The sequence below is a fragment of the Syngnathus typhle genome, linkage group LG17 (genome assembly GCF_033458585.1).
Source record: "Syngnathus typhle isolate RoL2023-S1 ecotype Sweden linkage group LG17, RoL_Styp_1.0, whole genome shotgun sequence".
NCBI classification, from domain to species: Eukaryota; Metazoa; Chordata; class Actinopteri; order Syngnathiformes; family Syngnathidae; genus Syngnathus; species Syngnathus typhle.
In genome coordinates this window covers 2,507,644-2,531,300 of record NC_083754.1, presented here as the reverse complement: position 1 = coordinate 2,531,300, position 23,657 = coordinate 2,507,644, and the positions used below count along the sequence as shown (strand labels likewise).

The following is a 23,657-nucleotide window of genomic DNA, read 5'->3' as shown; positions in this document are numbered from 1 at the left end:
ACTAGAGGGGGGGGCCGTAGGGGAACTTGCCCCCCCTGAAATATGCTTGCCCCTTCCCTCCCCAGGTATCAGTCGAGTTAATTGACTTTTAGGTATTTTCCTTTTTTTTTTCAGGGATTTTTTTTCAATGCTAATTGAGTCAATTCATTAAGTCGAGCAAGTCACTAGATCAGAAGTATGAGATTTGACATACGTCTCTCAGGAAGGCAGTCACTCCTTACGCCGTAATTTTAAATTGTATGACTTGAGGGGCATTTCCGTGTGTGTGTGTGTGTGTGTGTGTGAGGCCTGCACCATGATTAGCGGTTTGTACAGTGTGATTGCTGTCTTGGCTGTCAGTCATCCCCGCACAGAATGTACACAGAATCATTACGCTGTTAGCTTGACATTTTCCTGGAAAAGAAAACTTTTTATGCAAAAGATGTCATTTAAAAGAGGGGGGAGGAACTGGGTGGCGTCATTGATTTTTCTTGTAACATTGCACAAACCACATCAGAAGTTAGAAGAATAAGAAAAACACTCTAAATTAGTGCTGGAACGCAAAGCTCATGATTTAAAAGAGATTAAATCCACACCGTCTTTCCAAACCGATATTCCTCATTATTATTTATTCATTGTACAAAGAGTTTTTTAATAGTCAGGCAATGTTCTATGATAGTTAACCTGTTCAGGGTCATGAGTTGCATTGCACTTTATTTGTGTTTCTATAAACACAGGGGCGGAGCTAGAGGGGGGGGCTGCTGGGGAGTTCCCCCCCCCCCCCTTCCTATTCAGTCACAAAACACATACAGTACAGTATTTGCATTTGCACTATTGCTGAGTGGCATGTGAAAAAATGCTGAACAAGTCCGACTCATTAAGAATGAACTGACTTCATTTTTGTCACATACACACCCTTTTGATGACACGTAAGGAAGAGCGACAAGAAGGCTCGACTTCATGCATTTTACATTGCTGGAGTTTTGCAGGATATACTGAGGTCTTGTGCAAAGTTCTGAGTGATGGCGGGTTTCTCTCTGAAGTTGCGTGCGGCGTATGCGGTTTCATTCGGAATTGTATGACTGTTGGAAAATCCAAATTGAGTGGCTTCACTGTAAAAGTCATTTAGGTGTCGAGCATGTGAATTCCCCCTTGTAACTCCCATTTCAATGAAAAGTTACAGGAAGAACACCCATTTCACTTGAAATAATGAAATATATTAAAAATACTTCAAGCGTTTAGAATTAAAGCACACATCACACACCCGATTTCTCGTCAGGCTAAAATGAGCTAAATAGACAAAATGGAATTTTAATTCATTTCAATGGAGAAACAATGATTTGATACACAACGACAAACATTCATTTAGTCAAGACGTTATAATACTTCAGCATTACAAATAAAGACACATGTTTCGCAATGTTAAGTAGTCCTACTTGGTCTCACAGCTGATAACAGTGTTAACACTCTCTCACAGCTACCCCCCCTGCTTCAATTACTTTGTCAAGACTTAACTCTCACATAAATTGGTTTCACAGGACATCCAGGCGGCACACCAGCTGTGTAACAGAGTCATTTGAATCCATTTAATTTGGGAATGACTTGCTGTCTACTGCTGTGTCATTTGAATTTGAAAATAAAATCACAGCAACAATACATGTATTTTCTCTCTTCTCCATCCTCTTTAGGGCTTTAATGAGGAATTAGAGCCAATAGCATTATTCATTACACGGTGCTTGCCAACTATTTATCACTGCAACAATATTAGCATATTTGTTTGAATTTCCATCATTTTTTTCTTTTTTTTTCCATAACCAGGTTTTAGCATTTTTAATAATCTGGCATCGAGTGTGTCTCACCAAACTGAATGCTGAAGAAAGACCAGTGGCAAGCCCCAGAAACATACTAAAAATCTTTTTTAACACACACACATACACACACACACTCTGCTCTAATTACCGCCTCCCTCCCTGCGCCCTGCCTCGTATTGCTCACTCCTTCGATGCAGGTGTAAAATATCACATTTTCTCAGCAATTCTCCCTGGGGTGGCGCTGGCTTGGGCTCACACAACACCAATTTCCCCTTTCATTTTTATTTTTTTTTTCTCGACAAACAACGTCCTCCTCCCCATCCTTCCCATACTTTGATGTTCCTGCCACATCTGCGCAGGTTTGTTAGCTTGTTAGCAGGTGAAGAATGAGGACGCAATTAAGTTGGAATGAAGTGGGACGAGGCAAGGTGCATGTGATGTCCTCGCGGAAGGCGAGTTCTCTGATGCTCCCGAAAGCGCCCGGCTCGTGGCAATCGGAGGGCTGTTTGCTAATTGTGAGGGTACCTGCCTCTCGTGATCGTTTGGAGACTGTTGAGACCCAGGTGGTTTATGAGCTCCTGTGTGAAGTCTGAGCGATGGCGAAGGGTGGGCCGTATGTATATGTGCTCTGATTAATCGGGCGCCATGAAACCCGGCCAACTTCGGCATCCCTATTAAGAGCTGTCATGCTTTATGAGAGGTGGAGATAACAGGCAAGCAGATGAGACTACCAGATTAATACCGCAAACTACTGTACTTACTTTAATGCGGTCAAGTTGGATATTTTCAACGATCAGTATTGGTATCGGGTTGGCAGACGCCATTCGCCGAGTCTCTCTTAAACCCAGGAAATGCGCATAGTCGTTAAATCTGCGACAAAAACATGCTTTTCAAAATTCCAATCACAGCAAAACCAAACGCCGACAGTCGGAGATTCATCAAAAGTGGTCGCTGAACCCATCATGACAGATAAATCTGGAATAAACTGGACTAAAATCCTGAAGTAGCAAATCCAGATTGAGAAAGCAAAACTCAATTTGTCCTTAGGCACATTCGCGTAGCCACGTTTTAGCCGGTGCTTTGAATTTTGCCGCCTCATCAGTTATCTTTAACTCAAACTAGACTAAAAGTGTGGTCATAAAACTTGACTAGCCTAAAAATAGCATGCACCTGACTTGAAACAAATACCGGGCGAAAATGCTGAAGTAGCAAATCCCGATTCAGAAAGTAAAAACGTGTCCTTAGCCCCAATTTAGCCAGGTGCTTTGAATTTGCCACCTCTGCTCTAATGTTATCTTTGACTCGAACTAGACTAAAATGTCATAAAACTTCAACCTAGCCTACAAATAGCATGCACATGACTATAATCATAGACTAAAATTAAAACAGATCGTCAAAAACAACACTGACGCTAAGGCGGCCATTGCTGTAGGGAGCTCCGTCAAACAAAAGTGACGAGTGTTGACGCTGATAATCGTCTTTAATATCCCTTTTCACCTTTCGTGTTTACTTATGCCTTCAGCCTACTGATTTGTTGTGTGCGAATCATTTCTCACTGTTCAAACTCTTAACAAAAACAGGCACTTGGAATTGCTAGTCTGCCTTCTTTTCAGCTACTCTGTGATTATAAACAGAGTAAAATATATCCCTCAGCTGCTCCGGCCAGTTTAAGAGCTTAAAAGAAAGCCCAGAGAAGTTGACAAGGGCAACATTTAGTGGGACAAATGGTTTCCCTCCAGTGTTATCCCACCAATTGACGATGACAAGAGAGGATGGATGCTGAGGCCCGACGCCATGCGCCATGTTTTCGCTTCCATTATTCCGCATTTACGCAAAAGCTTCACGTGGCTCGTGCTCGGCCGGCTACGAGCGATGCCGACTGCGCTTAACAAAACCAATGTTGATCTTGCCCTAATCATTCCGACCTCGTACCAAAACAAACCGAGTCGATTCGCCCAAGAAGATGCCCTTCCTGTGTTTGAGTCAAAGGGAAAAGGCTCCAGCCGTAACCTCTCATTCAGCCGGATATGAATAGCTTCGCACTCAAACCACAGCGCGCTTGGCCAGAATCGGAAACTTATTATAGTTGTGTGTTTATGCATGTGTCTGTTCATGTATTTGTTCAAGTGCAATCCCGTGTCATAGTGCGTGTTTCTGCATATGTAACGGCTTAAGTGACCTAACGTTTGCTTTGATTATATATATATATAAAAAAAAACATGCCAGTTAAAATGGCATAACTTGGTTGTTATGAGATACTGTTCCAATTTCGGGTACATGTTTGTTTCGGATGACGACCTAACAAGTCAGGGAAATAAGATTGGCTGTCCTGTGCTCTACCCAACAATTCATTTTAGGTTTCCTTGTCTTAACTCTTGAGGTTTCTTTTTTTTTTTTTTTAAACCTGGCAACTTCCACATTCACCTAACAGGTTCGGCTGATTTAAAAACAAAACACTCAAATTTAATTCAGATATCAAATCTGACATGTCCCACGGCAGACAAATTACTTTGGATGTTGTATTTACACATTTGTCATTTTAACGACAGCAAAAGAAACACTACATAGTATTTTCAAAAAAGGAAAGACCTCCGCCAAGGCTGCAAATCTGTGTCCTGTAGGTGGCGATAATATATATATCAGTCGGACGTATGGCGAGTGTATGTGTACATGTGTGCATGATTTTCTCTGTGTGTGAGTATGTGTGTGTGTGTGTGCGGGAATGATTTGTGCTGAATCAGTGAGCAATGCAGGTGAAATGGCAACGGCAGGAAATGCCATTGTGCTGGAGTATTGTGTGTTGCCACCGCAGCTAAACACTTTGCTCTCCATTCAAGTTGCAATGAGAGATTGGCTTCGGCCCTGCACAGCCCATGGCAACACGCTCGCACACATTTCTGCAGAGAGAAACAGAGAGCAGAGCAAGAGAATTTTTAATGTAATTATTTGAATGATACGTGATCAGATGTGGTGGGACCGCTTTTTTTTTTTTTTTTTACCTCAATCAATTTAAATCGATTCTGAATCGATTTTCGATGAATCCTTACATCCCTGCTATCGTTTAAAAAGTCATAGATACAGAACACTAGGGGTGGCCTCATACTTTTGTACACTTTGGATACTTGTAAGTATATGAAGAAATAACTGTTGTGTTATTATTTCAGGCAACCGAAAACTTTCTGTTGAATGAAGAACCCTCCAGAGGTCCTGGGATGCCTGAATGCTTTGTTGTGTCAGATTCATACAGGGTATGGATTATTATTATTATTATTATTATTATTGGTATGAATGATGATGATGATTATTGATTATTATTATTATTATTATGAGTCATTGTTTATTATTGTTATGACGGACAGTTGGCGTTCAAGCTCTTGATAATTGCCACAATTATAACGTCATTCACAGTACTATAAGTCAGCTGCAAGCCATTACAATCATTATTTCCACACGCACGTTCGACGAAAAGGGGGCCCTTGCAACTCGCGCAAAATCCCCCCTCATGGCCAACCCCCCCCCCCCAGGATTGAAAATGATCTTATATGAAAAGAACAGCAAAGACTTGAAGGAAGTTGATTTCCAGATTAAAATGGTAGGAATGGAGAAACGATGGGTTGAGAGGAGAAAGACGACTGGGATTACGATTGCTAATGAGATGGGAGCCGCAGTTTTTTTAGGACGCAGCCTTTTGTTTTCACTGAGCTCAGACTCGCGCCAAGTCTCGCAGAGAATCTGGTTTATACAGAGTATCATGTATCTCGGCGTAGCGAGATGAAGCATGGTGGCTGTAATTGAGGTGCACGGCTGGTAGGAGTTTTTTTTTTTTAGGGTAGCGGGGGGGTGTCAATTCTAGGGCCGATGAGTTCAAGTACATCCACAGGAGGGTTCCTACCTTCTCCATGTCTGCACTGAGCTACCTTTAACTTCCTGAGGAACAACATGTACTTGCTTTCGAGGCAATAAATCAAGATCAACTCGAGTTAGAAATTGCAATCCCCTCAGAACTTGCATGTACATGCTCACAAATACTTTTGCAGCGGCAACGCTATCAAAGGATATAAATGAATGAATTAACCAATGGCAAACACAAGGATCATTGGAATCTATAGAACTAGCCAACTGTGAAAAATCCTACCGCCAAATCAAATATTCATTCATCACTGCACATCATAGCAATTGTTGGCTATTATGCTGTTACGCCCCCTAGTGGCTCTCAGCGGGATTTTTTTCCACGTCAAAAACAGCTTTTAAAGTAATGCTATGACATCATTGCTTCTATGTGTATTAGCTGCCCTTTGACCAGACTGCAGTAAAAATTATTTTTGGCAATGGCCCTGCATAACTGAATGCTCGTCACCCTGCTTCAAATCCATAGCATTCACACGTCGTCCATGTTGGAAGGATTCTTTCGGGATCCTCCGCGACTCTGTCGTCACGGCGATCTTGATCTCCTCTGCATTTTCCTTGATGACCCTATTGAGGGAAAAAAAAAAGGCAGGGGGGGGTTCTATGGAGTCATGCCAGAAACTGTCAGATGCTTAAGCAGTCGTGTTGTCATGGTGAAGCAGCCACGAGTCCTGGCCTCAACTCTCACCTCTTCTCGCGCACTGAACATAGCATGATCCTGTTTTATCGTCTGGCCCTCATTAAAGCGCCAACGTCATAGTTTGCATCGTTTGGGTTTGAAACCAATTTTACGACGCCCGTCCTGGAACTTTTCTGACACACCTCGTGTATTTAATGGGAATATTTCAAGTACTCAAGTTACAGACACAATTGACTTTAGGAGTCCATTTTTTTGGACGGATCCTCTGAGCAAGAGTCTTTGGCAGGTCATGACTTCTATATCTGGAGCCACTTAAAGCAATGCCAGATAGACCTTGAGCCAGCCGCCACAACCGCACATGGCTTTCTCCCCTGTGCACCACAGCGACAGCTGGGTGCGGTGTTATTACGGCTCGCCGTATCAGACGGTGCGTTCGGCAAACTTCTGATTCCCTGACCGACCCGTCTCTGTATTTTATTTATATTGAGCAACGGAAAGCTTCGGTTCCGCTCTGCAAAAAAATTGCACAATGGTCCTGTTCTGGAGCGGGCGTAAATATGCGTGTTTTGCGAAAAGGCCGAGCGGCGGCAGACCAAGCGAGCGTAAGCATATGGCTCTAGCATGTGCTCCTTAATGAGAGATTTACTCACGTCGACCGCTAAATGCGTGGCTCATTCGAGGAGCGCTCGCTCGCATGTGTTTCGTGCAAGCGGACTCATTTGAAGGATCTGCGCTCAGCCACTCTCGTAACCTTTTGCACCCGTGCTGCTTTTAATAACTTGCATGAAAGTCTGAATTCCAACAAAGTGTTTCAGGTACAAATGAGGGTGTCCTGTTGTTTTGGTGGCAAAGGGAAGGGGGGGGGTGACCTCTTTTTTTTTTTTTTTTGCACCCCATGACCACAGATTTGTTTTCGGGCTGTTTTGAGCAGTAATTGGCCACATTTCTTTGTTCGACCTGCGCAGGCTTGCGGTTTTAAACGCACAAGCGATAGGCCTCATAAATCTGCGGGACTCCAGTGTCAGGCCCCAAATTAGCTTCTCTTCTTTTACAACGACTTCACTCCCACCCAGAATTTCCACCATACATTTGGGATCTCATCCAAGAAACTTCACTTTCTCTTCTTCTTTTTTATGGGATGAATCAGTCACTACTGTGTGTGCATGACAAAACGATACATTTCGACTCGCTGGTATTTTGATACTGCCTGATTATACGTCCGTCCTCGGCATTTGGCATTATTTCTCCTTTCAACTCCAGTGAATGCTGACTGTTTGGCTTGGCCTCACATGAAAAGTACAGATGTGGCCTCTGGACGGGGTGAAAAATGGTTCAGTGGATAAATAGTCTTCACTTCATGAAATAATGCATCTATTCACACGCCCTCCAATGAATGAAGGTGTTAAATCCAAAGCGGAATGGAGCTCGGGTGAAATTATTGCATCAGCAGCTGCAACGGAACACTTTCAAAACATTTGACATATTTGTGTAAAGCCGGATTGTGGAAAAATGCGTCGCCAGTGCATGTTCTCACAACATAAAAGTGTGAAGTTTTGCACTCCAGATACACACAGCAGCCCCATTTGCCTTGCGGCTGGTGCATCTCTATTCTCCTCAAGTCTTTGTGTACCATGAGTTTCAAATATAAAATAGTCAACAAATATTTACAAATCAGCAATGTAAACTTTAGATGATTTTTTTGCACCGATTCCAAATTTGCCCTCGTTTTGTTTTTTTTCCTGTAGCAAATCAATTTTATAATAGCAACAATATAATATGGAATATGGTAATCTGAATTAAGGGTTACATTCTTTAACAGATGGCTTAAAAAAAAACCCGCTATAAATTATACATCGCATGGTGAAATCCGTCTTGCTTTTATAGGTCATATCAAAAAAGAAAAAACATGTAAACACCTCAAAAACCTCACGTGCTAGAAAAAACAGTCAATACATTTTTGAAATCAGCGTCTAAAATATGTTTCGAGATCCATAAAAGCCAATTGCCGTTATCACATTGATAATTCGAAGGGTCATTGAACGCAGCGAGAGTGAATGTCATTCCTCACTACCACGTAAGGAAGCGATGACGTAAGACGTCAAACGCAGCAAATAACATTTGTATCATTTGCTATATTTCGGGCTGAATCCGCCATCTAATCCTCAATGTGAAGCGCGGCGTTGCAAGTCCTGCAAAGACGAGAAGAGAGGTGGGAGGCGAACTTTTTTTTTGCCTGAAAGTTTGTGTAAGCGTTCTAAGGCGGGGTTACTGTAAGCTTGCAGCATGGAGTGAGAGTAACAGGACGGCGAGCGATTGCAATGCAGCACCACGGCGAGCTTCCATCCGATTTAAATAAGCTCTCCGCTTCTTCTGCGTGAAAAAATCACCATGTACTCCCCGTACTGCTTGACACAGGTAAACTACCTTTTCTTGTTCCGTTGTTTTGCGTCGATTCTGCGGAAAGGGAGGGGGGGGGGGGGGGGGGGGGACGCCGGTTTTGCTTGCGCTTGGTTTATAGATTCTATTTGTCAAATAAAAAAAAGAGGTTTCCTTTTGCTTGAGTCGAACTCATGATCTTGCGCTGCAATATTTTCACTTTAGCCGCGGGTCACAAGTCTTCTTATTTTATTTATTTATTTTGAGAGGGGGGGGGGGCGCTTAACCCCCCTAAATGAATTTCATACAAAAAGAAGGAGGAGGAGAAGAGCGTCAGAGTGTTTGGATACGCACACTGAATTTGGAAGTTTAATATTAGCGCTGGAAGCGTGTGGGGACTGTTGAGCGGGAGAAAGTGTGCGTGCCTGCGTGCGTGCGTGTGTGTATCCTAAATAGTTTTACACTCGGTCTGCATCCCCCTTACATTGTATGTTGATTTTTTTTTTCCATGCGATGGCATATTGCTTTTGCCAATTTGCATGTTGTGCAATTGAATGCAACACGTGATCTGACGCGCACTGGGTCAAGTTCACGATCTCGGATAGTGAAGGTGCGCGCGCGAGCGCGCGTGCGCTCACGTGTGCGGCTCGATATCTCACGCGGGAAAGGGAAAAGGGGGTTGTTAGTGAAAGACTTCATTATAACTGTCATTTTGTTAACATCTGTGAGGAAGTTTTCCCTCACTGGTTTGCTTGTCAACCTCCAAGATGACACAGAAACCACCAAGCCCGAGTTTTATGAACCTTGAAGAAGTGTGAACCGCCCAAAGAAATGTTACTTGCTTGCTTTTCACATCCTTGGCATCTTTTACTTCAAATAACATAATGACATGGCTGTAAAAAAGGAAAGAAATATAAATATGTCGATATAGATTGATATATATATTTATGCAGCTGCAATACTTGTGTGTGCGTGTGTGTGTGTGTGTGTGTGTGTGTGTGAGAGAGAGAGACAGAGTTTACCTCCAACGAACTGTAGTTTTTATTCTTCTTATTATTAATAATTGTATTATTGCATGAATTGAAGACAGACAGACCCATCGAACATTCCTTGCAAATCTCCCTCTCTTCATCCACAAAATGATACTATAATGCTAATATACTATTTTCTGCTGTAAAATACTGTTCCTTATCATGTTTTGTAAAGTAAAAAAAAATTTGTTGGTGCGTTTTCATATAATTCCTTCATGTTGAGAGATAAAGCTAGAGTTTCAGGTCCGATATGATTCATAGTAATGGTGCAAATGTGTCCATTCTTCTGTTCTCAGGCATCATTTGATAAAGTAGACTTGTTTCTCCCTTATCAGCTTTGCCAGTGACGTGCAATTTAGTCTTGATTTTACAGTGGTTTTATTGAACAAGTTACTATTCATTACGACTTGAGGTGGCAGGATGCTCTCTGCGGTGTATTACGTCTGGTTTCCATTTCAGAATATTAACTTGGAAATTTGTCCTTGTGGTGATGCCAGAAAAGAGAAATGGGAGTTTTTTTTCTTCCCCTTCTTATCCTTTAATTTTTTTTTTTTATTCAAGCAGATAGAACAGGCTGCTAAGTGTGTTGACTGAGTCATCGAGGGGAGAGTCACACCTTATGATGAGATGGAAAACAGACACTGAATGATGCATATTGTCTGTAAAATACATGTTGCTATGATTTTGATGAACTTCTGTATTCATATTTGAATGCAAATACTAATATTCAGAGGCACATTGTTTTTTTTTTTCCCCAAAAAGAGCTTCATACCTACATTTGCCTTTGCTGGATTGAAAACAAACGGCATATGATATTCTTTCCAACAATAAATTTCAATTGCTGCACACACACATTGAGAATTTTCTTACAGTACTGTTTGCATACAGACAACCCATTTTGTCTATTTAATTGTTGTTAATTATTAAATAAAATCCAACCTCAGACACCAAATATTGCATCAGTCTTCAACAGATGAATGATTAACAGCAATAAATGATTGCTGGACGGTGGGGCACGTGCCCTGGTATGTGGAAGTAAATGTGTGTGTAAGTGTGTGTGTGTGTGTGTGTGTGTGTGTGTGTAATCCCTATTCCAAATCTCCTACTCCACTTTTAAATTGACACAACTATAATTGTTGAATTTGTGTGCCATTTTCCAGAATGTGTCGCCTGTAGGCCTGAATTCTGCCACACTGTGCACAATTTGTAAAGCTTGTGATGTTGTCATGTCACACTGTGTCACTGGTGCGACATTTTTAACTTATTGCTTCCCTCTGCCCCCCTCTGCCCGCCTGGACGCTGACCCCCTGCTCTCCTCGCCTCTTAACACCCTCTCAACACTAAAGTATTATCCTACTCACCTTCTAAACAATGCCCTAGTGGTAAGTCTTGTCCCATTTTATTCAGCATTAGTCTTTTTTTTTTTTTTTTTTAAATATTCTATCTTGACAAAAATGTTTTTTTTGTGTGTGGTAATCTCTTGGGACATGCTGACCTGCAGCAGGACGTTTTGTCTATTTTCTTTACCTTGTCACATAAGTTTTTCCATAGGGAGCCAGGTAATGGTTCGGAACCATGGGAAAATAATGGGATGATAATAAAACCCATTGAAAATAAAAGCTTAAACCGCCACCCAATTTTGGACCAATCAGAAAAACTGTTAATCAGGATTATATGTTTGCAGTAGTATTGCATCATCATTGCAGCTCTTTTATCGCATTGGACCGTACTGAATATTTGGCTTTAATTTTTTTGAAAGAATAAGTTCACATTTTGGAATTCCATTCATTCACACAGTAGCGAAGATCACATGCGACTTTATACTTCTTATGATATACTGTTATCATGCACTTTAAATATATACAGTATATATATATATATATATATAGATGATGGCTGATTGGTTTTGTGGTGCCAGTCTAGTAGTGCAAACACTTGAATGTTGCTCCAAGAGGATGTATTGTATTTTTGTTCCATCCCCAGCAGATGTTATCACCCTTTTTTAGAGAGCCGTGTTGTGAAAGAAAACAGCCAAACATTATTCAGAGTGGCAAGCCGGAGAAAGCGTGAGAAAACATAGTTTTACTATGATTTAAAGGAATATAATCACCATGGTGACTTTACAAAAGATGTTTTCATACTGTATGTGTGGTGGCGGCAAATACTCACCCAGTTGCTATTCAGACCTGGAAAAGAAGTTAGCCCATTCAAATTGATGGAATGGAGCCATTATACAAAAATAAATCTTTTTTTTCGGGGGGGGGGATAATGAAGTATATTATTTTCTCAGATGTCAGCGGATCAGCCCCATTTTTGCATTGCACTTGCTAGTTTTTGTGCAAGGTTTTATGGTTCCCAATAAAACGCCCCCACACAGACGTACACAAAACGTTTTATTAAGCACACTCTTAACACTTTTGGGTGCCAGTTTCCAACCTTGCTTCAAAAATAGTCTTCACTGGAAAATATCATTCGATTCATTTTTAAATGCATCATTAGTAATGCCTAAGATTCATTGGAGTCCATGTACACACCCAAATTCTATATTGGTGCACACAACTGGCCCACTTAATTTTTGGACTCAAGACAGATCAATGAACTCATTTCTATCATCTCAAGTCAGCACGGGAAAAAAAAAAATGGATGTCTTGACGTTAATGTATACATTTAACTGGCGACCTACACTTAATAGCAAAATATGATATATAATTATGAGCAAAAATAGATCAATAAACACACAATGACATCTGCATATTCATGTTTCTCACATTTGTAATATCAATTTTCTGCTCGTGAGGGAAGCCTGATTGGACAGAATTTACCGCAATTGTTTGCAAAGAATCCCATCCAATCAAAGGTGAAGCGGGGTGCTTTTGGCATGCGCCCCCAAATATAGATTTAAATTAAGTAGCATGTAGTTTTTATCTTTAGCTGCACACAGAACTAACTGCGTCTAATTCAATATCAGCACAGCTGTCCCAGCATCCGTGGAGAATGGATTCCTACCGCTATTGCCACGGGAGGCTCCAGCCAAAATGAATGGGAGGATATCCAGAGTTGTGTGATTGTGACTGAGCCGAGGTAGTCTCACACGAGTGTGTTTGTGTGTGTGTGTGTGAGATTTTGCGTTTGTGTCCCTTTCCCTTCACTCCCTGTCACCTCTGGCTTGGATTAGTCTTTGGCACAACCCCGGCCGGCGCTGCCCACAGGCCCAGTGAGGTTCTGTGGTTGGCGATATGTTATGTTGTTGCTATGGAAACCAAACACACATACACACACTAGTGCTAAATGACATAATTGAGCTAGCATATACAGGGCAAGACCAAAATAATGAGTGTACACAATATGGGAAGAGTGAAAAAAGCTCAGCAGCCAAAGCGGCCGAGAAAATAGAAATTCAGTGGTGAATTTTTGAGCGCTTCGTCATAACTGAGCTGCAGCCGCCAGTACAGGATGTTCTTTCCTCAGATTTTGAATCATAAATCTAAATAACAGTGCAGCCATTATGTGCGTATTTGGAGCGCTGAGACGCTCAATCCGAAGGGGCGGCTGAGGACAAGGTGCTGGTGGCGAAGCACACGTGCTGTTTATAAAAGATGGAATCATCCGTGCTTATGTGAAAGAAGGAGGGGCAGCTTGGATTTGTGACAAATACAGTTCACCACGAGGCATAGGCTCGGATTTCAGCGGGGAACCTACAACCGCCCCCCCTTGTCGTCTAAAGCTTCACTTTTTCCTGTTTTTTTTTTTTTAGTTATTGTATCTGCGAGACTGGAGTGGAATAAATGTGTCATTTTGTGCAAAAAAAGTGACTGTTAGGTTGTGAGCACGTCTTTTGGAAAAGCTTTGAAAGAGACAAAGACACCTCCGGGAGATTAGTGCAGCGGTTTGATCAGAACTGGAGAACATATCATCATCTTCACCAGTCGTTTTGCTAATGCTCATTAAAATCATAATAATAAAAAAAAAAATACATTATCACTAAGTCAGTGGCATTAAAAAAAATAATCAAAAGAAAAATATTAACAAGAACCTTTTAGAAAGTTTGAGTGTAAATAAAATAAAGTCATGAGATCGGGGCGTCCCTTTGCTCTAATTCAAAGATGTATGAAAATAATCTGCTTTGGAAAAAAAGGACCAAAACAAATTCGATTTAGATACTTCATGGAATTTCTTCAAAACGGTCTCCTTCTAGGAAAAAAAAATCGTCAATGCATGTGTTAAAAGTCATTGTTTATTGTCAAATCACTAGTAAATATTTTACGACAGCAATAATCATATTATCTGTTTCCTGTTTGTAAACCGGATCAAAACATTCCTTCTTCCACTTTCTGTAATAAGTCACAAATGAAATACAATTGAACTTTACATTTTTTTTCCTCCCTCTGCTTTTATTGGGCCACAACAGGCCGACAGAAATAGAGTTGTTGTTTCAAATCAATCCATCAAGGTCGCTTCGGTGCGGACATGTCTGACCCGGCCGGCTTGCCTGTCTGTCTGACCTATATCTCCCTGCGACAGCTAAATATATACAGTAGACTCCCTCATTACAAAGCTTCCAGATTAATCTGGATGAAATCGGAGCTGTGTTTGTCTCTGGCATTCCGACTTACCGCTGCTTCAAATATTTTTGTCTTGGCTCACGTTATCTACCACTGGTTAAACGTTGAGCATTTGCCTTTTTTTATGTGGACCGTTCAAAAATCACGTCGAAGAGTCAATTTGTTCGAACGGATCCTTCGTTGGATGCACCTGGTGAAACCCGCAGTTGTAATCATTCGGTGCCTTTTAGATTTCCAAGTCATCCCAGGATGTCGTAAGACATCGAAGCCACCGATTACTGTCAAAGCGTTTACCTTTTCACCACTTCATTGAGTCGCAAGTTGAAGTTGAGGTTAGAGAACGACGCATTGATTGGCTCGCTGATTGCGTTTCGACTTTCCAGAACTTTTCATCATCATCCCGGATTACCTCATGTGTCCGTTCCAAAACACGGGACATGCATGGTGTGCCACACGTGTAGATCTTTTTTCTTTTTATAACTCATTCACTGCCAGCACAAAATGGCTACTTTTGCCGTCACTGGCAGTGAATGAGTTAATATCCGCTCCAAACACACATTGACCTGTATCGGATAACGGTTACCGCCTTTAATTCCTATTTTCTTTTGCTGAGTGAAACACATTGGAGAGCATTTATTGGGTTAATGTATGAAGGAAAATGTTTTCCTGTCTTGGGGGTGGGTGGAGGAACGTTGACGCTCGGAGGCTTATGAACCCGCAAGTCAAACAGTAATGAAAACAGTTGTGACCTGATTTTGAGAGCTGGGAAACAAGACGTAAAGTGGATGGGGGAAGAGTTTTTTTTTTTTTTTAGGCAAAAGGCAGGACAAAGAATGACATGGAACACTGTCGCCGCATGCATGCTAGTCTTTTGTTTTCCATTTTCTCTCGACGTTACTGTATCAAACAGGGCCACCCTGTTTTGGGAAAGACTAGCTGTCACCTCAGGGAACAAAGTGCTAGCGCTGGCTCTGGAGCAGGAAGTTGGCATAGAACCAAGGCTGGAAAATCTATACTGTGTTTCATAATATAACATATCTTTACCTCGGGTGAACTCTGAGGAGGCCTGGCAGCTGTTAGCAAAACCTTTGCTAACTGCTGTTAGCAAGACTCTTTGTGTTTCTTGGGCATTTTATAGTTCTTGCGACTTGCCAGATAGACCCTTGTTTTTTTTTTTTGAAAGATCAGAGTGAGAGTTGTGCGGAGGAGGCCAAAGAGGGCTCAGGGTTATACTCAAACACAACTCTGTGGCTTCTCCCTTTTGGCTCAGGCAGCCAGTAACTACTATCCTCGTCCAGCAGGACCATACTCTGGGTCCCGACTTCTGATATGCTCTGTCTAGGCCCAAAAGTAATAGCTCCAAGATCTGTGGAAAAGTTTCAATGGAAATTTTAGTGCGGAGTGAGAATTTGGCAGGAGTGTTGAGATTAAAAACAAAAAAATAACAAAGATTGATCAGATTTATCTCTATCTTGAGAGTTTGTGCTTCTAACGGTCATTAATAAATTTGCTTCGGTTCCTGCCGTCGGCTACCGACTCTCCTTATTTATGGACAGGGGAACTTCCAAAGTTGAATGTCCTGAAAGTGGTCGACTTTGGGCTTCAACTAAAATGCCTGACATCAGTGTAGGTTGAAAAGTCATCATACAGCATCAGCAGGTCTTGCGAGACCTCAGCGGAGAGAAACCTGCCAACAGTTATCTATTTGGATGTATTATTTATGATTTCTTTCTACTTTGTAGGAAAGTATGTTGAGTATCTATCACTTAAACAGACTATACAAACCGAGATATGTTTTATGCTGTTGGCTGAAAACATTTGGGTCAAAAAGTGACGAAGGACGAGAGATCCGATGTTAGCAAGCTTCACTTTAGTCTTTTAGGAGTTGATGTGTTCCAATAGTAAAACTTTTTTTGTTTTGCCACAACTAATGCTAAGTTGTGTGGCAGATGTATACAACCTGAAAAATGAAACTGTTTCATCCAAATATTTTCAGATTCCAGCAAAATATGATCTTACCGTTCCAATACTTTTGCAGTGGAGTGCGTTTGCTTTACATTTTGCCCGTTTTTTTTTTTTTTTTATACTTTATTTGTGTTATATTATAGTGTGGTTAGCGTCCTGTCGAGTTTCATGACATTGAAAGTTCAATTTATTGACTTAGTGTTATATAACATTATGTAATTGAGATTGCATCCGCTGGAACGTCACAATGGATTGTGTGGTTCTTTGGCACTTCCTCTGAATAATATTCCTGTTAAATGTAAATATGGTGAAAACATTTGACGGGGGGGGGGGGGGGGGTGAATTATAAAGTCATGCCGCTGTCAGAGCTCTCCACCGCCACATCTTGAGATAAAATCCTAAATTGGTCTTATTATGGTCATCATCTGGAATAAGCGCAATCATCATCATCATCTTCCAGCACCTGCAAAAAGGGCTTGGGAAGTATTGTCTGTCCCAGCTGCACACTTGTAACCCAGTCATGCCTTTTTTGGGTTTTTTTTTTTCCTTGTTTTTCATTTTCAATGGGCACACCTGACTAAAACTATTTTAAAGGAAGGAAAAGATTCGAGTCACACGGGGACCACAAAATGACCGTATATTGCAGCCAGGCTTTGGAGATTTACGATGAAAGTGAATAGGGATGTGTGGGCGCCAATTCAAAGGTGGATTTTTTTTTGGGGGGGGGGAATACTTGGAGGAGCTGAAGGCCTTGAGAATGGAGTGGAAAAACCTTAACCAGAAAAAGTGACTGTTACTTCTCTCTCTTTCAGCTCAGGAAAAAAAAAGAGAGGGAATTTGACGGGAAAGAACAAGGCGCACTTTTTTTATAATCTTATTAGACTGGGTTCACTTCTTTTTCGGTTTCTCGCCGCACAATTATTTTGATTTACTCTCAATCAATGAGCGCATGACGTTTTGAAACACATTTCAGACGTATGTCGCCGTTTGTGCTCTTCTTTTCCTTTGAAACGCAGCGCGATTCAAACAGACCATATAGGCATATTGTATTTTCCCGGGAGATTGGAAGGAATGCGAATGACATCATAACTATATTAAACTCATTTAGATGCGGTTTGTGGAAAAAAAAAAAAAAAGAGAGAGGGACTTCAAGTTCGACAAAAGAAACCGTCGTCCTGCAAAGAGACGGAATCCCGCAACTGCAACAACACAAATGGAAATTTGACACTCTTGGACCATATCTGACATTTTATGGGGTTACACAAGTAGCAAAGCTTTTGCTGCAATCATCACCAGCAGCAAAAAAATCATCCTGCCTTTTTGTTTTTCGCGTGTGTATTGGAGCTCTGCAGAAAGCGTTTGGCATTTTTGTTGTGAGGGACGTATGTTGCTGGTGGGACTTTGGCCCGCACAATCCCTCCTCTGTTAAAACAATGCGGCAGTTGTCCTCTCTAACCTAATTACTCCCTCCAGGGGGAGAAAGGCAACAGCACCAAATCCCATAGTTAGGAACTCTGATCTGGGCCCTTCTGCAAAAAAAAAAAAAAAAAGACCTCATTCAATTTTCTCCCGCCTTGCACACTTGATAGTTTTCACAAATGTGGAATTTAACTGAACTGCTATGAACGTTAAATGTGCTCTTAAGCTTTGTCAGATTGTTCCAGTGCGGTCGGTCACTGGTGCTGATGTCATCAAGTTTTTGGCCAACATTGTAAAAGTCACATTTGGGATGATTCCAATGATAATTTGTGCGAGCAGAAATAACATGAAATGATCTCTTAAACAATTTGGAAAAAAATGAATAAAATCAATAGGATAAAAAATATTGCTTGATTCAAAAATAATATATTATGTATTGGGTATATTTTTGCAGTTGCAGATTTCAGTTGTGTTCAATATCTAAAGAAAAATGAAATAAATAGCAAAAATTCTCAAACTTGATTCTAGTGTACATTGGACGTGTACATGAGAAAAAAAAAAAAAACTCCAGTGGATGTAAACCAGATTGATAGTGATGGATAATGTTTGTGGTGTGTCAGGATGTAAGGTAGCAATTAGGGGTGTGACGCTAAGACAAAATTCAGGAATTGGTTACATACCTTGGTTTCAAGCTCATAGTTTGATTCCAATTTGGTAAACAAAATGCAAAAGCTAAAAATGCTTATCTCTTGCTAACAGAAACAAATCTCAACAGCTGCAAACTCAATCAATTTGTCCGTCATGTCTCGGGTAAAAATTTCCAATATGCCAACACATGACTACTTTTGCAACATATAAATCATACCGAGTTATACCAAATAGTTTCGATGGGAACACTATTTGCGTAAGCCGTACAATTAACCCGGGAAGCACATTTTGAACAATGGAAACAGCTGAAGTACAAAAAAAAAAAAAAAAGATTTCGTCTCAACTTGCCAAAGCTGCTAGCATTAGCGTGTTTCCGTTTCCGTCAGTGAAATGGATGCAAACCAAAAGACTTCTTTAATATCCTCCACTGTCTAATATTCATTTGAGTGATCCAAAAATATTTAAAAAAAACGGTGTCATGGTATTGTTGTGTAACAAAATTAAACCAAACAAATGCCACCGCTAGTTTAATCAATGTAAATGTATTGCAATTTTGTTCGCTTCTTCCTTTCATTCCACTCCCCTCTGGCCTTTTATCAGGGCTCGTACAGACACATGCAACCACACCTCTGTTAAATATTTGCCCCTGGTTGGTGTTTTGTATACCCGCTAAGGGAAGGGCCTACAGGCTTCATCCAGGCAACACCTGAGATGCGAACCAGCTTTAATTAACAACCACCCATGGTTTAAACTTGCCTCGCGTTGAAAGATTTCGGGAAGCCGTGCGCAGACGTGGAGGGTTGCAAGTTAGGGAAGCATTTGCATAAAGGGCAGGGCAGCGTGCCCGATGGTGGAAGAGGTTGGCATCGCGCCTTTCAGACTGGCACAGAGGAAGGACTGGAGAGACAGACAGAAAGAAAAAGAGGGGGTGTAGTCGATAGTGCGGCCCCTTGTTCCGTCGCTCCCTGGCTGTTGGCAGGAGCGCAGGCTAAATCTCTCGTTTGATTGTGTGCTAGATTGTCCCTTTATTTGCCTGATTGCAAAGCGTTCAACGCCGCATTAGCAGTGGGCTTTATTTTCCCGCAGCTTTTATTCCGACAAAAGATTTTCTATCTCTCGGCTTGGTCGGTGATTTTGCATATGTCTCTGCATTTATGGTCAGGCATTCTTTTTTTTTTTGGAGAGCTTCCGAGGATTTTTGCCGAATCCCAATATGGTTGATACAATTGCGCTATATTCAAATGTTTTCTACAATTTGCATTTTCCATTTTTTTTGATCGTTCATTACAGCAACTTCACAATATCATAGTCTGATATAGAAATAAAAATAAATCCTATCAACCAATCAAAATTAAGCATCTGTCTGTTATTAAAAAAATGCATTCTACTTCATTGTCGATTTGAATTCGATTAATCGTGCCTCACCGCAAATATTCTATATGAATATACTTATAAAATAACTACCGTATTTTCCGCCCTATAAGGCGCACCTAAAAACCTAAGATTTTCTCAAAAACCAACAGTGCGCCTTATAGTCCGGTGCGCCTTATATATGGACCAAATTCCTAAATTTAAACTGGCCCAAAGCATTGTGTCATGAAATCAATCATAAGTGGCCCACTGAAGACTATGAATCATGACTCAAAAAGACTATGGATCATTATTTTATGATTATAAAGTAATTTGTTCCGTCTAAAGTTGAAATAAAAAAGATAAAATGGAGAATGATTTGATTTGGATTAAAAATCTGACATGATGCATTAATGGTGCGCCTTATAGTCCGGTGCGCCTTATATAAGGATAAAGTTTTAAAATGGGCCATTCATTGAAGGTGCGCCTTATAGTCCGGTGCGCCTTATAGGCCGGAAAATACGGTAACCTAAAACTAAATCGATGACTCGTGGATGGCACAAACGCAGGATTCCGCCAACGATTTTGGCTTTTAGCGGGAGAAGTCATTTACCATTAAGTTTAATATTTCAAGCTAATCGTCACGCCACGGTAAAAGGCCGGGGCGAGGAAATGCAGAATGCACAGTTACGGTCCAAACTTAAATGAGGAAAAGCATTTTCCCTACTTAAGAGAGGAAAAAGCCCAATAACAAGAGCCGGCCTTAAGTATCCATCAATGTGATGGAAAAAGAAGGTGTAATGTCTTTTAGGAGTGCTAATAGAGTGTTAATGCTTGCTCATAAATCAGTCAAACACGGTGCAAGTGGGAAAAGGTGGAGACAAGGCCATCTTACTCATTAAAAAGGCTCAAGTATGCATTTTCCACACAATGTGAGCGATTGCGGATGAAGCCAGCCGGAGCTATCGTTTAGCGTAGCACTTACGGAAAGCGATGGGTGACATCGGCCTTCTTAAAATCAAAGTGAGCTTCCTTTTCAAGCCGGTTCATACTTGAACATTGGGATCTATTCCAAAATTATGCACAGGGTGGTTGTGTTGTAACAATGCCCTTCCAGAAGAAGGCTACGGAGCTTCCGACCACTGATGATCAGTTCTAAAACAGACAGCCGAATAAATATACTAAATCGGTCCAAACCTTTCCTTTGTTGCAGGTCAGCCGCAATGTGTTTACCGATGACACAGCTGCTTTTCAGAAAATAAACGCCCAGTGACCGGCAAAGTCTGCTCAAATCTGGTTTTTGAAGTTTGTCACATCTACCGGCCACTTTGGCAGGATTAGAATTTTGATTTTTTTTTCCATTCACAGACAGAGGTAACCTCCCCATTGCCCAATTCCACAACGATTATATTTAAACGTTAGCGCAACAATTCAATCCGGTCCAAGTGACTCACAAATTACGTACGCAAGCATTATGAGGCATGGACCGTAATCAAATAAGCTTACCTGTACATTATCTGGATCATATAATGAGAGCCATTACAAGGTCGTGATCCTTCATTTTGAATCAATCCTACGAGAGAAAGTAATGTCGAAATAAATTGCGTCATCAAGTTTCTGATATTTTGACCCAAGTCCAATGTTTTTTTTGGGATTGTTGACTTTCAACCGGCGTGCCTAATGAACTGTCCCGTGAGGCTGTAGAAAGTCAAAGGTCGAAAGGTGATTTTCTAATGAGCTTTTTTTATCTGAAGTTGAATTTGTACTCGCAACATGCCAACCTGCTGAGGATTGTAACGCTCCACTTAATGGGGAAGGAAATAGGACAAAGTGGGAATTTCAGATGCATCAGAGCCTCTTTGTCGGACTGGAATGTGCCGTGCGTGCCTCTTCCTCAGTCGGTTGGACCGTGGACCACCCTGGGCAAAGTTAGCACGCAGACACCGCAAATTGCTTGCAGATTTTTCACACATAGCAAGGTGCGGCTTTTCTCAACTCAGATGAGTACAAGCCATTCAGGATGTTAATACCTAACTTGCTTGCCGCAGCAACAGAGTGTGGCTTGTTTTGGCCTACTTTGGTTTTTTTTTTTGCCCCCTAATTTAAAATGTAATCATGTGATGACTAACCAGAGTAGTAGTAGTGGTGAAGCCCGTTCTAAATACGCAGGATCCCTGGAAAAAGTTTTTTTTTTTTTTCTTCACACACCTGCTAGCTATATTGTACTTGCTCTCAGTTAGCTAAGGTCAAGGGGATGTGGTCAGGCTCTGTGTGGGGTCAGGGACAGGAGGGGACAACAGAGTCCCACCAGCACCGAGCTGCACTAATGAAGGACCGTGCAGCCTGTGTTTTAATTGGTCTAATGAGATGCAGCGCTACCTCAGCGAGGTCAAATGACACAGAAAGAGACAAAAAAGGTGGAGAGGCCTCAAGTGAGGCATTGTGGACCTGCGAAACTTTGTTTCCGATTTGAGCGAATATAATTACCATGGGATGATGGGGAACATGGCTATAAATTCTTAAGACAATAAAAATTGCTTTTATTTAGCGGGAAAATGTAAGCACAACTGAAGTCAACCCAAAAAGGAATGCATTAATTTAGACAATATTTGCAAAAAAAAAAATGAGGTTGGAGTTTTTCTAATTAATAGAAACACCTGTAATTTAATAAATGCATGCAAACTAATTTAGATATTTTGCGTGTCATTGGAAATAAAGTGAATCATTTATTTCTGCAGGATGCTTTCATATAGAAATGACTGGGAAATCCTGACACATTCCTATTTTAACGTAAAAAACAGACATGATCATTTTGAAGACAAACCATTTATGACTTTATACTCGAAGTATTTAATTCAACGCGAAGGCGACAAGCGCAGTTTGACTTCTCCGCTGCACACTGAAAGAGTTAATCCCAAATTGGCACCCGTTCCTCGGTCAGACGTGCAGAGAATAAAAAAAAGAAAGAAAAGAAAAGAAATCACCTCGCGCTTTTAAAAAAAAAATCAGCCATCATCGCGAACGCTTTGAATCCAGCCAATATCGAATAAGTAAAAAAAAAAAATGTTTGTTTCATGTAATATACACCGCATCAATCATTCCACGGTAACGCATATTTCAGAAGCGCAATGTTTTTACAAATTTGGACTTCTGGCTATTATGCGCTGTGCAAGCTTTCACTGTGACAACCGAAACGGAGCAGATGAACACGCGAATCATTTTCATGACACACACATAAGGTGCGTATCTGCAAGTGTGTGAGTGTGTGTTGCGTCGCGCTGACTGACGAGCGCGTTGATGTCGTGGCACCAATTAGGGTCGTTTGCAAAAACCTTAAATCATGGAAGGAGGGGAAAAAAAATCAAATGCTCTTGATGTTTTACTGGCACATAATCGATTATGTATATTAAAAATATAGATTGTGTTCCCGTTTGCAGAAATGGGTCAATTTTTTTCTTAGGGCTGCATTTTGAATGTCATTTCTTTCAGTCAAACAATGAATTGATCTCAATGTTTGATTTAAAGACAGTGTGACGCAAACCCTGAAGTCAATATGAGATGAAAATAAACCGTTATTTTTAGGCTTTAAAAAAAAAAAAATCATATTGGAAAATCACTGTTTGGAAGTGATGCTAAATCCAAATGATCAATGCGTTTGGCCTAATTTAATTCCCAGGTAGAGGGATTAACCTCAAATCACCTTCCATGTGTTGTTTCTATGAGCTCCAGGACCCTATTGAGCGGATCAACCCAAAGTAGACACGCTGATCTAACGCTCACCCACGGAAGGGTTCCACTTTGTCATTTTACTCCCACAAGCTTTGGCACTTTGCACTTACGTGATGTTTTCAGGCAAGTAGTATGACTAAGGAGAATGACTACAGCCCCCCTCTTGAAGTCAAATTTTTGTGACATTTGAATGGTGGCGTATTTGCATTTTGGCAGAAAGCCGTCATTTAGTTTGAAAGGC

General features: G+C 41.0%; 1 protein-coding gene across 7 annotated transcripts in view; it reads left to right on the top strand.

Annotated features, from left to right (window-relative positions):
- The window catches only part of nfixb (nuclear factor I/Xb), a 90,388-nt gene that overhangs the window by 1,799 nt on the left and 64,932 nt on the right, over nucleotides 1–23,657 (top strand). For 3 of the 7 annotated variants that reach the window (XM_061302377.1, XM_061302381.1, XM_061302393.1), the window contains exon 2: nucleotides 4,955–5,038. In XM_061302377.1, coding sequence (XP_061158361.1) covers nucleotides 4,955–5,038 — 84 coding nt within the window. The other 4 variants (XM_061302380.1, XM_061302382.1, XM_061302392.1 and 1 more) reach the window with 4 other exon arrangements.